General features: G+C 39.5%; 2 protein-coding genes across 2 annotated transcripts in view; one reads left to right on the top strand and one right to left on the bottom strand.

Moving 5' to 3' along the window:
- Positions 1-2,812: 2,812 nt before the first annotated feature.
- dct (dopachrome tautomerase) lies at positions 2,813-8,395 on the top strand. The gene is made up of 8 exons (XM_083775913.1): positions 2,813-3,325; positions 3,431-3,730; positions 4,097-4,197; positions 4,746-4,912; positions 5,216-5,392; positions 6,297-6,432; positions 7,332-7,533; positions 7,662-8,395. The coding sequence occupies exons 1-8, from the start codon at positions 3,028-3,030 to the stop codon at positions 7,835-7,837; spliced, it is 1,557 nt and encodes a 518-aa protein (XP_083632039.1). The 5' UTR covers positions 2,813-3,027; the 3' UTR covers positions 7,838-8,395.
- A 10-nt stretch (positions 8,396-8,405) lies between these two features.
- LOC310866314 (glypican-6-like) overlaps positions 8,406-14,609 on the bottom strand; it is a 175,998-nt gene continuing 169,794 nt past the window's right edge. Inside the window, exon 9 of the mRNA XM_083775912.1 lies at positions 8,406-11,150. Within this exon, the coding sequence (XP_083632038.1) occupies positions 10,945-11,150 (206 nt within the window). The 3' untranslated portion in view covers positions 8,406-10,944. The remainder of the gene's footprint in view (positions 11,151-14,609) is intronic.

Below are 14,609 nucleotides of genomic sequence, written 5' to 3'. Positions count from 1 at the left end.
TTTACCACTTTAATCCCATTTTATACTTTGAAAATAGCCAATCTACAAGCTCACAAACGCGTCCCATTACTGCCCATTTTGAGCTTGTAGATAAATCTTCAAAACATTTCCCTAGCAGGAAATATTTTCATATGGGGGTCTGCAGAATACATGTCAATTTGGGGGTCCTTGACATGAAAATGTTTGAGAACCACTGGTTTAGAGTTTACAACCCAACCCAAACAAACGCACCATACCCAGTTACCCACCATATGTCACCATGTGACTTTCAGCAAGAAGGTTGTCTCAGCTTCATCAACTGTAATACCTGAACGTCTGCCACCAACTGAATCTGCTTGTTGTAGACTTGGAGCATACTACAAGATCATGATCTGGATGGGAACAGAAGATGGTATGGATCCCATGAACTGGGGGTTCAGAACAATTAATAGATTTGTCCCACTCATGTCAACAATGAATGTTGCACCAGACTCCAGTCTCTTGAAGGTAATTAGTGTAGCCTGGTTGCCTTAACAGGGCAACCAGGCTATTGTAATTGTAACACCTTATTTTTCTTCTTTCCAGAGTAACCCTAAACTTTGGCACGCTACTCTTCCCAAACTTGAATAGGGGTGCACGATTATGAAATTATGACTGATATCCGATCTCCGATTATTTGCAGGGTCATATCTGCCGATACGGATTCTGACCGATTCCGATATTAGAGGACCACAATGGAAACAAGCCTATAGGCCCTATAGGGGCTTGGCCCAAAGCCTGTTAATAAAGTATACAATCAATTAATAAAAAGCATAATACTTTTCCAAGTGTCTGTTTTCACAACTGAATGACTACTGAATGAGATGAGTACAAAAATTAAATGCAGATTTCTTTTTTAATTTTATTAATTTTTTGCTGGTGAAAACCGATTAAATTATCTGTATTATTTTGAGACCATTCCGATACCGACATGGCATTTTTATGGCCAATTCCGATTATGCTACCGATTAATCGTGCATCCCTAGCCATATATGTCAAATTAGAATAGAATAGAATAGAATAGACTTTTATTTGTCATTGCACACAAAGCATACACTGAGCATACAACGGAATTTCTAGGGAGCTCCCACATAACCGTAGTACATAAAACACTGACATACACATAACATACAACACAGAGTAAAGTGCATGGTGATATTTAAAGTGCATGATGGATGAAAAAAAGAGAACCAATAAGTTATCAAAGTCCAGAGTCAGAGTGCATGATGCATATGAGGGGACAGTCAATGCTCATTAGTTTCGTTTAGCAGTCTGACTGCGTAGGGGAAAAAGCTGTTTGTCAATCTTGAACTACTAGCACGGATGGACTGGTATCTCCTCCCTGAGGGAAGGAGGTGAAAAAGGTGACATGCTGGGTGTGACTGGTCTCTTGATTGATTGACCGGATCAATCGGGAATCGTGTGTTTTTATTTTGCTAAGAGAAATGTTGTATAGTTTAATTGATACATATAGATTTATTTGTGCATGATTGACATGAATGGGAAAATGCAAAAACTCTTCGGAGACCGTAAGGGCTAAAGTAAAAAAAAAATATATATATATACACACACACACACACTGTAGCCAACTTGTAATGAAAACTGAGGTTGTGATAATGAAAAAAACACTTTCTTTTAGGCAAAACCACAGATGTTTTATGAATTTTATTATTTTATAAAAATGACAACAAACAATAAAACAGACATAAACATATTTTCAGTTGTCCCCTCCAAACACACCACCTCTGACAGGTACAGTCCACATTCAGGAATACACATTCTCCTTGTTGAACATGGACTAAAACTATCACATGCCTAACCATAGGAATGCATCAGGCGGATGGGGTAGGGGAGCATGCAGAAGCACTTGAGGTCCCATGGCGTCATATGCCTGCCCTGATGTGTGCAGACCTCCTACATCTGAACAAAGACTGCTTGGTTATCCAAAACCTTTTTGTCTTTTTCTTATCTTTTTTTAGAAGGAAATTCTAAGAACACAACACATAATTTCAGATATGATGACTAGTCATCCACACGAGTCGAGATGTGAATCAAACTTTACTCAACTCTTCATGTCCCATGACGACAACACAACACAAGTGATTAACGTCACCTTTAAGTCACAAGAATGGCCTCAGAGTTTCTTTCAGGAAAGGAGAGGCGTTTGGGTGGTAGGTTGGGGGTTCTGTTTGGTCTGAATCAATGGTTTTTTGTGAAATATAAGAAAGTTGTAAAAAGCACTGTGACGTATACAAAATGTATTATTTCTATTCTATACCAGAACATTCCTGTATTCACACAGCACATGTTGTATAGGTATAGCCCAGTGTGTTTTAATTTCTGAGTGGATTAGCGTCACATTAATTTTCTATTCGTGTGTAAAAGGCTTGAACTGGCACTGGCATAACAACTTCCTAAAACTGGTAAAAACTGTAATTGTAACTGCTGTATTTATTCGTACTCTATTGAGACTTGCAGAACATTTGATTTGATTTAGGGAACAGTAAAGCAGATAGTATATTAAAGCAAATCTTTATTATCATTATTATGAAAATGAGTCATTAAAATGAACATCTACGTTGAAAGTTCAGATGTGTTTTATATAACTGCTAAATTAATTGACTGTACTGTAACTGAACGTATTGCTTGAGATCACTGTATTACTGTGGTGTTATGCCAGAATCCAGATCACAGTTGTGCTGTCAGGTGATTATCACGAGACCTATGCCTTAATCCCTTTGAGCAGTACTAAAAGCAAGCAAGCACAGAGATAGGAGGTCTTCTAAAATGTGCATGTAACTGACCAGACCACTTGTGTACTTTTGCTGTGGGTGTTTTTCCACAGACTTTAAAGTTATCACTCACTATCTAATTTGAAGATTCCCACCGCAGAGGACCATTGCAGAGTGAGATTCCATGCCCTTCTGGAGGAACTAATTGACTGTATTATTGCATCGAATTGGTTTACAAACTGATTTGTTGCGGCTGATTTGCAGCGGGTTAAACAGGATGACGATAAGGATGAAGGCATTGGTTCTAGGCGTGCTTTGTTTTTTCCTCCAGCAGAAATCGACACAGGCTCAGTTTCCTCGAGTCTGTTGCACAGTGGAAGGGATCACTTCCAAGCAATGCTGTCCTGCCACGGGCTCTGATCCTGCTAATGTGTGCGGACGTCTGTCTGGGCGAGGAAACTGCTTAACCATCCGAGTAGACACCAAACCCTGGGGAGGACCTTACCGGATGAGAAACGTTGATGACAGAGAGAGGTGGCCAACTAAATTCTTTAACCAGACATGCAGGTGCAATGGTGAGTGAGTAACATTTCAAACGATTTATTTCATTTTGATTTATTTTAAATCCCCACATAAAACATCGCCACATTTTACATGTTTGTTTCTCTCCATATGTTTAGGTAATTTCGGAGGCTTTGACTGTGGCCTGTGTAAGTTTGGCTGGACTGGACCAAACTGTGACGTGAGAAAAGCCCAAACTGTGAGAAAGGACATCCACTCTCTGACTCAAGTGGAGCTCCAGGAATTCCTGGATGTGTTGGAGCTGTCTAAAGTCACCATCCAGCCAGACTATGTCATTGCCACCCAGCACTGGCTGGGGCTCCTGGGGACGAGTGGCACTGAGCCACAGTTTGCCAACATCTCCATCTATGACTTTTTTGTCTGGCAGCACTACTACTCTGTCCGAGACACTCTTCTTGGTAAATGTTGTTCTTTGATACCATTGTTCAGCAGAAAAACAACTTAATTGAAAGGGTATTTGAGCTTACATGAGCTTACAAGACAAGACAGACTTTCTATTTTTTTAGTACCCTTCTGTACTAGTCCTGTAAATCCACCGAGATCATAGGTGATCCCTCAGTGAGTTTTTGTAGATTACTATACAAGCAGATCAAATAACTTGGAAAAATATAAATATATATTGAGATTATTATCGATTTTATTATTTGGCTTACATCATTTTATACATTGTAATTAACTAAATTATATCATATATCCAACTTGTTGGTTATTCATTGATGGGAATATTTCATGCTATTAATACATTATAATGTTCTTGCATCTAGGACCAGGTCGTCCATTCAAGGCCATTGATTTCTCCCATAAAGGACCTGCCTTCATCACTTGGCACAGATACCACCTACTTAGCTTGGAGAGAGAGCTACAGGTAATTGTCATCTGTTGAAAAACAAAGTATGACATTGAAATAGTAGCCAAGCAGAAAGAAATTACTTGTTTTTCAGTTGCCTCATATTGATATTTAACTTCATGTATTCTTATTTTAAACTTTACCTCATTAAAAAATAACATCTCTGGCGCAGTAAAGGGCATAGCAGTGGGCGTGGTTTTCTGGCACCACTGAAAAATCTGCCATTACATTTTCCCATAGAGATTTACAAAAATATCAATTATTTTAAGCCTACGTGAATCGATGACCATAAAACCTTTAATATTGTCAAAAAATACAAATAGAAAATGCTAAATAGAAATAGAAAATAGAAATAGAAAACCACACCCACTGCTATGCCCTATAGTGACTGGGCTTAACGTGTTTGTTTTTAGTTTTTTCTTGCAAAAACTGGGTATTTTCTAACTCTGCATAAACAACCAGAAGCAGGCCGAATCAGGGCCGAACAAGGCAGAAGGTGCTTGCTGGTTGGTTGGTCAGGGACCAAACAGAGGGCCGACATTAAATAGTAATAAATGCCCCTACAGAGATTGACTGGCAATGAGAACTTTGCGGTGCCATATTGGAACTTTGCCACCGGGCAGACGGAATGTGATGTGTGTACGGATGCTCTCCTTGGGGGACGCAACCCAGAAGACCCGACCCTGATCAGTAACCAGTCCAGATTCGCCAAATGGAGCGTGGTTTGTAACAGGTCAGTAGCACAAACATTATACAGTATATACATGCAGTATTAGCCACATGACCCATGTCTATTCTGGCGGGTATGTCCTAAATAATAAGCAAGCATTGTTCTAAAATCCACTCTCCAACAAATAGCCAACAGATCGGCAATTTTTGGTAAAGCGATTTGGTGTACAGGGACAAAAGAGTGTGCCAAGAAGTTCTAGAAGTATATAGGGTTTACTGGTCGTTAATGAAGGAAGGAAGAAAAAAAATGCACTGAAAGGAAAATGTTTTGACTAATATATCATTTGAACACTGTCTTTCCACCCAGTCTGGATGACTACAACCGGCTGGTGACTCTTTGTAACGGCACGTATGAGGGATCAATTAGGAGAGGTATGGCGAGAACTAACGTGAGTCTTCCCACCATGAATGATGTCAGAAGTTGCCTCAGACTCAGAGAGTTTGACAGCCCTCCATACTTCACCAACTCTACTGCTAGTTTTAGGTATGCAAGTAGTTTTTTTGCTTAGTTTTTTTCTTTTCTTGTATTTATTTATTTTTTATGTTCTCTATAGTGCAGGGGTTTTCAAACTTTGTCATATTCATGGACCCAACTTTCATTGGAGCCTCATTTCAAATGATTCTGTATTAGGGAGTTACACCCTTAATTACACCCTTAATACACTTTGATTGATTGATTGAAATATTTATTAACAGTTTGTAGAATTTACAGTACATTTTAAGCACAAACTCAATACAAAGACTGTTAACTGTGAGTGGACGACCCAATTAAGCATTACACTTGTTTACAACAGGGTCCACATTGTTCAATTCATCAAAACATTTAGAGACATACAAATAGACACTTCTATGTAGCTAAATAACAGAACAGGAATTCATCATATAGGAAGCAAAAAGGGAAAAGATACATATACAGTGAGGGGAAATGGGGCGGGGGGTGGGGATTCAGATTTTGTGCTGGTCATGTTTTGTGCTGGTCATGCTCCAGAATGCCCTCAAGGACAACCCAGGACCCTGATGCTATGTTCACACAGGTAGATACAAAATATACAAAGATACAAGCTACACACCATATCTGTCGCTTTGTAGCTTTATACAGTATCTGAAGTTGAAGCCAGCTCAACTTATTATATGTGTTGCTTTGTATGTTCATGTCGCTGGCTTCCATTGTAGCTTTGTATCTGCCAGTGTGAATGCAGCATGAAACTGACTTTGAAAACCACTGCATAAATGCATGCAATGAACATCAAATAGTATTTTTTTATTTTTTATTTTTTTCATTATTTTGGTTCTGGGTAATGCACGATAAAAACAACACATATCAAGAAGTGTTCCTTGTGAAATATATAATTATGTATTCCATACCTTGTATGCTTTGTCAATCACAGGAATGCTCTGGAGGGATATGAAACACCAGACGGAGATCTGGATGACTCAGTTAACAATTTGCACAACCTGGTCCATTCCTTCCTCAGTGGAACCAGCTCTTTGTCTCACGCTGCTGCCAACGACCCCATATTCCTGGTAAGTGGGATTCCTGTTATGTGAAATACTCACTGTTAACCACTTGAACCCTAGCGTCACTAGGAAATAGCAGCTCTTCTTCGAATAGATGGTGTAGGGAAAATCTGAGCACACGAAATAGAGCCTGGCCAAGTTCAAAACCTTTCAAAATAATCCCTATCTGATCGGATCAGATTTTGAAATTGTATATTTTGTGATCTAGGAACAGGTTTTGGCCCAGGAGCTCAGACATTCAGGATAGGATCCAGATTCTGATTTTTCAAGTTAATCAACAGTTACTTTTGAAGGCCAACCTAGATGGACATAGCCATATAACAGTTTTGTTGAATTAATAGCATTTTATTAAAATGTATTTAATTTTTTTTTTGAATGATTTAGGTGATAATGCTATGATCGCAACTATGTTTTTGTTTAGAACTAACCATTTTGAAGATTTGAACTCCCCCCAAATCCGATCCGATCAGATAGGGATTACAAGTTTTGAACATGTGGGCCCAGGGACTTCGGTCCACATACGGTTTTGACTTTTTCTCCTAATCCTCCTAATCCTCACTAATAACACTCATTATGAAGCCATTTCTGTGTACATTCTCTGCATCTCAGAGGTGGGATGTGGCCACCTCCTGGAATCCTAGAACTACAGTTATGCATGTATGCAGAGCCTGTTACCACACATGGTGTCATTCGTAGGCAGTGTTTCTGAACCATCCACATCTGAGACACAGAGGTTATTCTCAGTTGTGCACTGGTGTTGTGCACTGAAAATAGCAGATCTAGCTCATAACAGGCTCAGTACAGGCATGAGAGTGTATACTCAGATTAAAAAAATACATTTACATTTACAATTTACATTTTAAATAACGATGGTTTCTCAATTACAACTTTATTTTTGGATTTAGGTGCTCCATGCTTTCACAGATGCAATTTTTGACGAGTGGATGAGGAAATTCATTCCAGCCAACTCCACTTATCCAGATGAGATGGCCCCTATTGGTCACAACCGGGATTTCAACATGGTTCCTTTCTTCCCTCCTGTCACTAATGAGGAGATATATCTGCCGTCTGAGCAGCTCGGATATTCCTATGCCATTGCCCTGGATGGTACGCACTATTTTAAACGAATGGACAGAATCTGACCATGGTTGTCACTCATATTGAGTCGGCTCAAAATTATAATATTGGTTGTACATTTGTTGATACAAATATATATTTTTTCCAATTCCATACAGAAACAGACGGTGGAGCATCGGTGTTTGTGCTGGGCTCCGCCCTTGGTGGCGTTTTCTTGGGTCTCCTGCTGCTCGCGCTTATCTTTGTGCTGTACCTGCAGCAACGGAGAAAGAGAGGCTTCGAGCCTCTGATAAAAGCAGAGTTCACTAACAGGAAGTACACAGAGGAGGCTTAAATGTCACGCGCCAATATAATAATTGAGAAATATGGTGCTGCATGCATAATCTATAACATATTGTACTGTGGACAACACTGTGGAGCCAAAAAGGAAATGTGAATTTTGTAAATGAATAGCACTGCTGGCATGTACTGTAGACCGTAGTTGTCAAACATTTAACTTTCACTTTAATACAGGTGTCTTGGCCTCAGTACATCACCATCACTCACTTTTCATTATATAATAAACTATTGTGCATAATTGTATGTTGTAAGATTTGTCATTCTCATATTAATATAGAAATACAGAATTTGCATGAGTGACAAGTTGCCTCATCATGGGGTAAAAAAATGTTATATTTATTTGCAATAACTACAAAAAATAATGGACCCACACTTGGTGTGGGACTTGCTTAGTACCAAAGAAACTCACTTATCCTAAATTAAACCCCTAAATTAAAATGGCAACTATACACTATTAAACATTTATTTTAAAACACTTTAGATTATATTATTAGATACAGTACACAGCTATTGGAATATTTTTAATATTTATTCTCAAGAGTAACAAAACACAAATGCACAGCTATTGGAATATTTTTAATATTTATTCTCAAGAGTAACAAAACACAAATGCAATAATCTTCATTGCATCAGGGAAAAAGACTAAGGCATATTTGTTTATCCAGGTTATCTCTTGTTAGCTTTAAAGTGTTTTCAAACCCCTAATTCATACACTAATGCACTGATAATAAAAATCAAATAAGAAAGGAAAAACTTGCTAATTTAGTTTTTTGATTGATTCATATTCATATGCACATCCAGACCCACATCCCTTTTTCTTTTTTTTTATTGAAAAAATATTACCATTAAAAGTGCAATGATACAAAACCTAAAAAGGGTATCCTGTAAGATCATTATTCAGAATAAAGAATATTTTTCTAAAGGACTTGTAGACAAAAGGGACAAAAATGATTGCACACCACATTTTTCTTTTTTGCTTAGTTTTGTCCTTCATTGAAATATGAACACTAATACGGAGTAAACGGCAACAATGAAAGCTCAACACATTTTCTGTGATATACTGCAAAGCCCAACTGATAAGGGATATGATAGTGTATATACTGGCTAATTCCCTTGAGACGTGAGCTTAGCCGGCTTTTGTGGTTTATTGAGCTGATGGACTCTCAGGGAGAACTGTGGATATACAGTGCTGCTCTGGGTTTTGTTGGCGTGAGTTGGGCGGCTGGATACTGTACGCCCCCTCCAGCAATCCCAAGCCTCTCATATTCTCTGTAAGCACGCTCTAGTGAGTAGTTTCGCCAGAGCATTCAGCCTTGTCCATTCTGCACAGATTCTCATTTCACAGGTGACTGTGGTCGGCTACAAGCCTGTCTGTGGCACACACGTAACCATTCAAGCTTAAGAGATACATTTGGGGACACCTTTTTTTTCTTCTTTGCATTTCTAGTCACAAATGTCTTCTATTTGGCACATACTCTCAGTATATTTTCCTCTCATTTGACTATATTAACGAAGTATCAATAATTTAGCACTTTGAAGGCATTTCACATACTTTTAAGACTGACTGATGGCATTTATTCAATGCTGTTATCTAGAAACTCAAATGCCACGTCTTCAAGTTTTATTTAGAACAATTTGATCAAAACTTCGGTTGTTAAATGTAATCACAGAGTACATCATCATTTTTGCAGTCACATGCCAGATACACATTTAGTAGTTTTCTTATTTAAAACATCTATGAAATTGGTCAAAGTCAAGCTATTGTCTTTACCTAATCATACTATGTATAGCAACAACTGCATTTGCATTGGTGATTCCCTCTGGATTCAAAGTACCACATCGTCTGATCCTGACTTCAGGCCTCTGAGCAAACAAAGGCATTTTGCAGACAACTAATACTGTGCAAGGCAAATAAGTATATGGAAATGTAAGCATGTGCATTTCAATAAAAGTTGGCATACTGTAATTGAGAACATTTTAATCCTGAGTTGCCAGGCTAGGTTTCATATTTGATAAAAGAAAATGTAAATCAAATTATTTATCCAAACTTCTGTTTACAGCCTGGTTAATCTTATGATACATTTAAATAAAACATTGGATGTGAGCACACTCAACTGTTAAGAGCAATCTTGGTTTTAAATCCAGGGATAAGGCAGCCATTGACCCATTTCAATTCATAGCCAAGAGCAAAGAACTGGCTAAGAGCAGACCCATGACCAACCCATGATATACCTTGGACACACTCCCTAAAAGACAGGTCCTTTCTTTTCACAACTTTGCTAAAGGGAAATACATCACTACACAAAACATGGTAAGGTCAAATGTTATTATTTTCATTGTGGTCTGCTCCCATAAAATAATGCAGTCATTGGTAAAATTGTCATATTAGTTATAAGAAAGTCCGATTCATGTTGGTGGTCATTAATGATTAGCTTATGCATATTAACATACCGGTATGCAACATAATCCATAATGTGTATTATATATAAAATCGCATTTTATATATAATTCACATAAACTATTTCTTCTGATAAATATTCTGTTGAAAGTATTTAAACAATTGAACAATAGCAGACCAAAGATGGAAACATTCAAGTGGTGGCCATATGTTTATGGATATTTCTCATTTCCCATATTGCCTTGTATTTTAAAAGGCAATATTTAGATTGGAGACCAGGCGATCACCTTTAATGTCCACATGTCCAATATGGTTTGACAAACGACACAACTGCCTTATAAAAAAAAATCTAACAATCAAAGTGCATGGGATTTTCTTTTCACACTGAATCCTTCTTTAACATCTGCCATATGGAAACAAAATTGTATTTTTTTTCAGCCTCTGGAGCAAAGTTTATCGGGTGGCATCAACATTACACCATAGTGTGATGCCAAACATATCAAGTCTAAGGATGGCACTGCACAATCTTTGGAAGGGCAGGAAATCAGGATGCATGGCTGCTCTTTCTTAGAGCAGACCCCTCTTTGCCTCAAGGCCAAGCCAGCCTGACGACTGTCTGCTTGACTGTCGCTCCAAATCTGCCTGAATACAAAAACAGTGAAAAGAGAAACCCTGCTGTCCAAGTTTAGCCACTTTCCCAAGCATTATCTCCATTGCCGGTGAAGTGCTAGGGCCGAGAGGGCCAACATGGTTGGCAGGGTTAGCGAGGGGGCAAAGACTGTGGCCGAGTCTTCCACGGGCCCGCTTCGGTCTGCTTCCACCACGGGAGCCTCACTGGCAGTAAGGTCCACGTCTGTAGTACAGGCCTCGGTGCAGCCACTGCCGCTGCCTGATCCACTGCCCTCATCACCTACAACACAGGCAAGAGTAAGGGAAAGATTAACCAGATTAACCCCAGATTAATATGGGGCTAGCATTCAGCAAAATTAGCTGATCTACAAGGTTTGGCGAAGATATTTTGTGTAGAGTGACAATAGGAGGGGGCCTAGTATAGAGCATTTGGGAATGCAGTCCATGTAGGGTTTAAGTGAGGAGAAACATTAGACAAGGAATAAAACTGTGATAGATTATCATTCATCATCACTCCAGGCTAGCCAACTGCACGTTTAGGGTTGGTAGTCGGCAACAACAAATGGTGGATGATAATTTGTTTATCACATAAGCATATAGTCTTGCATTGTTTATTCACTCAGGCAAGAATAAAATAGCATGTGACCAGTACTCTAAGTGAATAAATAGATCTATCCCAATAAATTGGACCTATCCCAGCCAACTAAATGGTATAGTAGTCCTGCTGAGATTCTCTGACTGTGGGGAGAGATTGTTTTCCGCTTTGTGTTTTGGTAGTCCGGCAGTCGGGGTTGTGGAGTGGGACATTTGGTATATAGTATTTTTTTATTGGCCTAAAATATTGTCTATATACATACATTCATGAATCCACTTGCTGACCGGCTGTCAGCATTGAGCAATTTCTTATGGGTTTATGTGACCCTACCATCCTTAAAGGCAAAAATGTTAAACTTTCCTTATGCTTAAAGTAGCATGTGACAACTAGGGGGACACAAAAAAACACTCCTTAATTGGGCTAAAAACAGCCATAGCCACTTGCCCAAATGTGCCCAAAATGTGCTGACCTCATCACATTTGTCATGATGGCTATGGCTGTTATTAGCCCAAGGAATGTTTTTTGTGCAAAACTAATGCTTGGAATGGATTCAGAATCACGAAAACCGAAAACCTAGTTTGACATGTCACATGCCACTTAAATCATAAGGAAAGTTTGACAATTTTGCCTTATACAGTATAGGATGTTAATGGTAGGGTAACATAAACCCCTATAAAAATAATTGCTCAAAACCGACAGCCGGTCAGCAAGAGGATTCATGAATGTATTATAGACAATATTTTAGGCCAATAAAAACAATTCCCACTTAAAAAAAGAAGAAGCCTGTTGGCTGCTGGACTATGGTTCCTTTGCGCCTGGATAAACTCCTCTGCCCTAAATTTGACCACATCCTATGTAGCAACTGTGGTTCTTCCGTTTGTCATATTCATGACAATACTTACTGCAAGTAGCCAGGTCGCTCGTGATGCCAGTTAAGCCTGGTGGCAATGTATTGGTCAGCTGCCATAACCCCTCAGGAAGACAAGGCTTTTTCTAGAATTGATTGGTCACTCAGTTGCATACATACATGTATGTGATTGCGAATGCATTGAGCCCAAACTATGGAAGCCAGGAAGAACATGTCGGTCTGTGTGTCTGTGTGTCTGTGTGTCTGTCTGTCTGTCTGTCTGTGAAGCCAGGCAGAACAGCGCAGTTAGCTGTCTAACGTGTGCGCCGTTAGCTGTGTAATGTGTGTGTGTGTGTGTGTGTGTTTGTCAGACTGCCACATCAGCGCTTCGTTGTCTAACGTGTGTGTATCACACATACTGTAGCTGTCTAATGTGTGTATTTGTGTGTGTGTGTGTGTGTGTGTGTGTGTGTGTGTGTGTGTATGTGTGTGTGTCTGTGTCTGTGTCAGACTGCCACAACAGCGCTTCGTTGTCTAACGTGTGTGTACCACACATAGCTGTCTAACGTGTGTGTGTGTATGTGTGTGTGTGTGTGTGTGTAATATATATATACACACGCCCTGTTTTCACTCATTTTACAGTACCACACACTTCTCAATAATTCGTAATTTATTCTAATTGTTGTTATTGCAATTTCTGAGCTGCGTTCTCTTCCCGCGTTCACACATGTTACTTGTATATTACATGATAAAATCATTACATACCCACCTATGTCTACCTTTATTTTCCATAGGTGAGAGGAGTTGTAAAAAGATTGATGAATTAAGCTTATCACCTTGAGCTTATCATTGCAAGCTAGAGTGTCACTGCATGCTGAACTGTCATGTTGAGCGACCGTGCTGCTGAAGGAACTCACCATGTCAAACAGAGAAAATTCAGCCACCAAAAACTGTTACTGCAGATGATGTGGTAGAATTCTCAGCTGAGGACTCACTTACAGTCTCAGCTGAGGACTCACAACACAGCCAACTGTGTGTAGATGGTATGCAAATATATATCTCTTGGTGGAGCGGTGGGTTGTGCCCACTGATAGAGCAACAGATGAGAATGTCTGACATTCTGTCAAACACAGCATCCATACAGTCCAGCCCTTCAACATGGACTGTCACGCCAACAACACCCGCCGTGTTCTCAGCCAACTCTCTGCCGACACTTTTGGGAAATCCCAGTGGGACTCTACCTGTTCGTTCGCTGGTGTTCTCATGGCGGTGCATGAAATCTTGGATGCTGTTCAAGTTCTTCTCGAGCCACACAGCAGATTTTGACAGAATGTTAACCCATTTTTGGCAAAATCAGTGTCCAGCAATGAGAAGCCTCAGAAGTACAAGGTGTGTGACAGTATTCTAGTGATCAGGACCAGTTAAATGTTCTAATTATAGGGTTCAGTTAGAAATGAATGATATAACATTTCACAACAACAATAGTATCTTTGTTTACATTAATGTTGATTTATCTAAGCGATAAATGCTGTAATAAATTGAGATGAATTATGTCCTATATTAACAGTTGGCCTAGTTTTAATATATTCAAATTCAAGTGTTGGTCTATTTGTTGAGGTATTTTCTCATTGACTTTCTCATTAATCTACATTCATTCATGTCCATGATTAATGATTATACTTATTCCAAAACATTTCAGACTCAGAATGGAATCCTTGTTTATATTGTTCATCTAAGCAATGCACCTCCAGATGTTAAAGGCCCGCTGACACGCCCCTCGGGAGCTAATAAAGGATATCAAACAATGCTATCATGATTGTGACGTCAGACTGTGACAAGCTTTCTCCATCGACTTCTATGCGGGCTCGCCGGGCTTGGTGGCCGTAGTAGCATAGCAACTTATGCTACTATTTTGGTGTCACATTTAGAGTCATATTTCCTATAAATGTAATTGAAAAAAATTATTTTTTCGCTCTAAAATATTCGTTAGAATGACATTGAGTTGACGTGTAAGTTTGAGGGTAAACTGTTGCATATTCGCAATTTCGCTAATTTCCCCGGCCATCTCTCTCGGTCTCCCCCGCTGACATGCACTCAGCCACGGCATACACTCAGCCCTTCTCACAGGTTGAGTAGCGGCACTGCACCGGGCGAATTTCCCCGGCCATCTCTCTCGGTCTCCCCCGCTGACATGCACTCAGCCACGGCATACACTCAGCCCTTCTCACAGGTTGAGTAGCGGCACTGCACCGGGCGAATTTCCCCGGCCATCTCTCTCGGTCTCCCCCGCTGACATG

The sequence above is a fragment of the Protomyctophum parallelum genome (genome assembly GCF_964188405.1).
Source record: "Protomyctophum parallelum genome assembly, chromosome: 11".
Classification (NCBI taxonomy): domain Eukaryota; kingdom Metazoa; phylum Chordata; class Actinopteri; order Myctophiformes; family Myctophidae; genus Protomyctophum; species Protomyctophum parallelum.
Note: the sequence above shows the minus strand (reverse complement) of the source record. Positions and strands in the feature narration are given on the sequence as shown.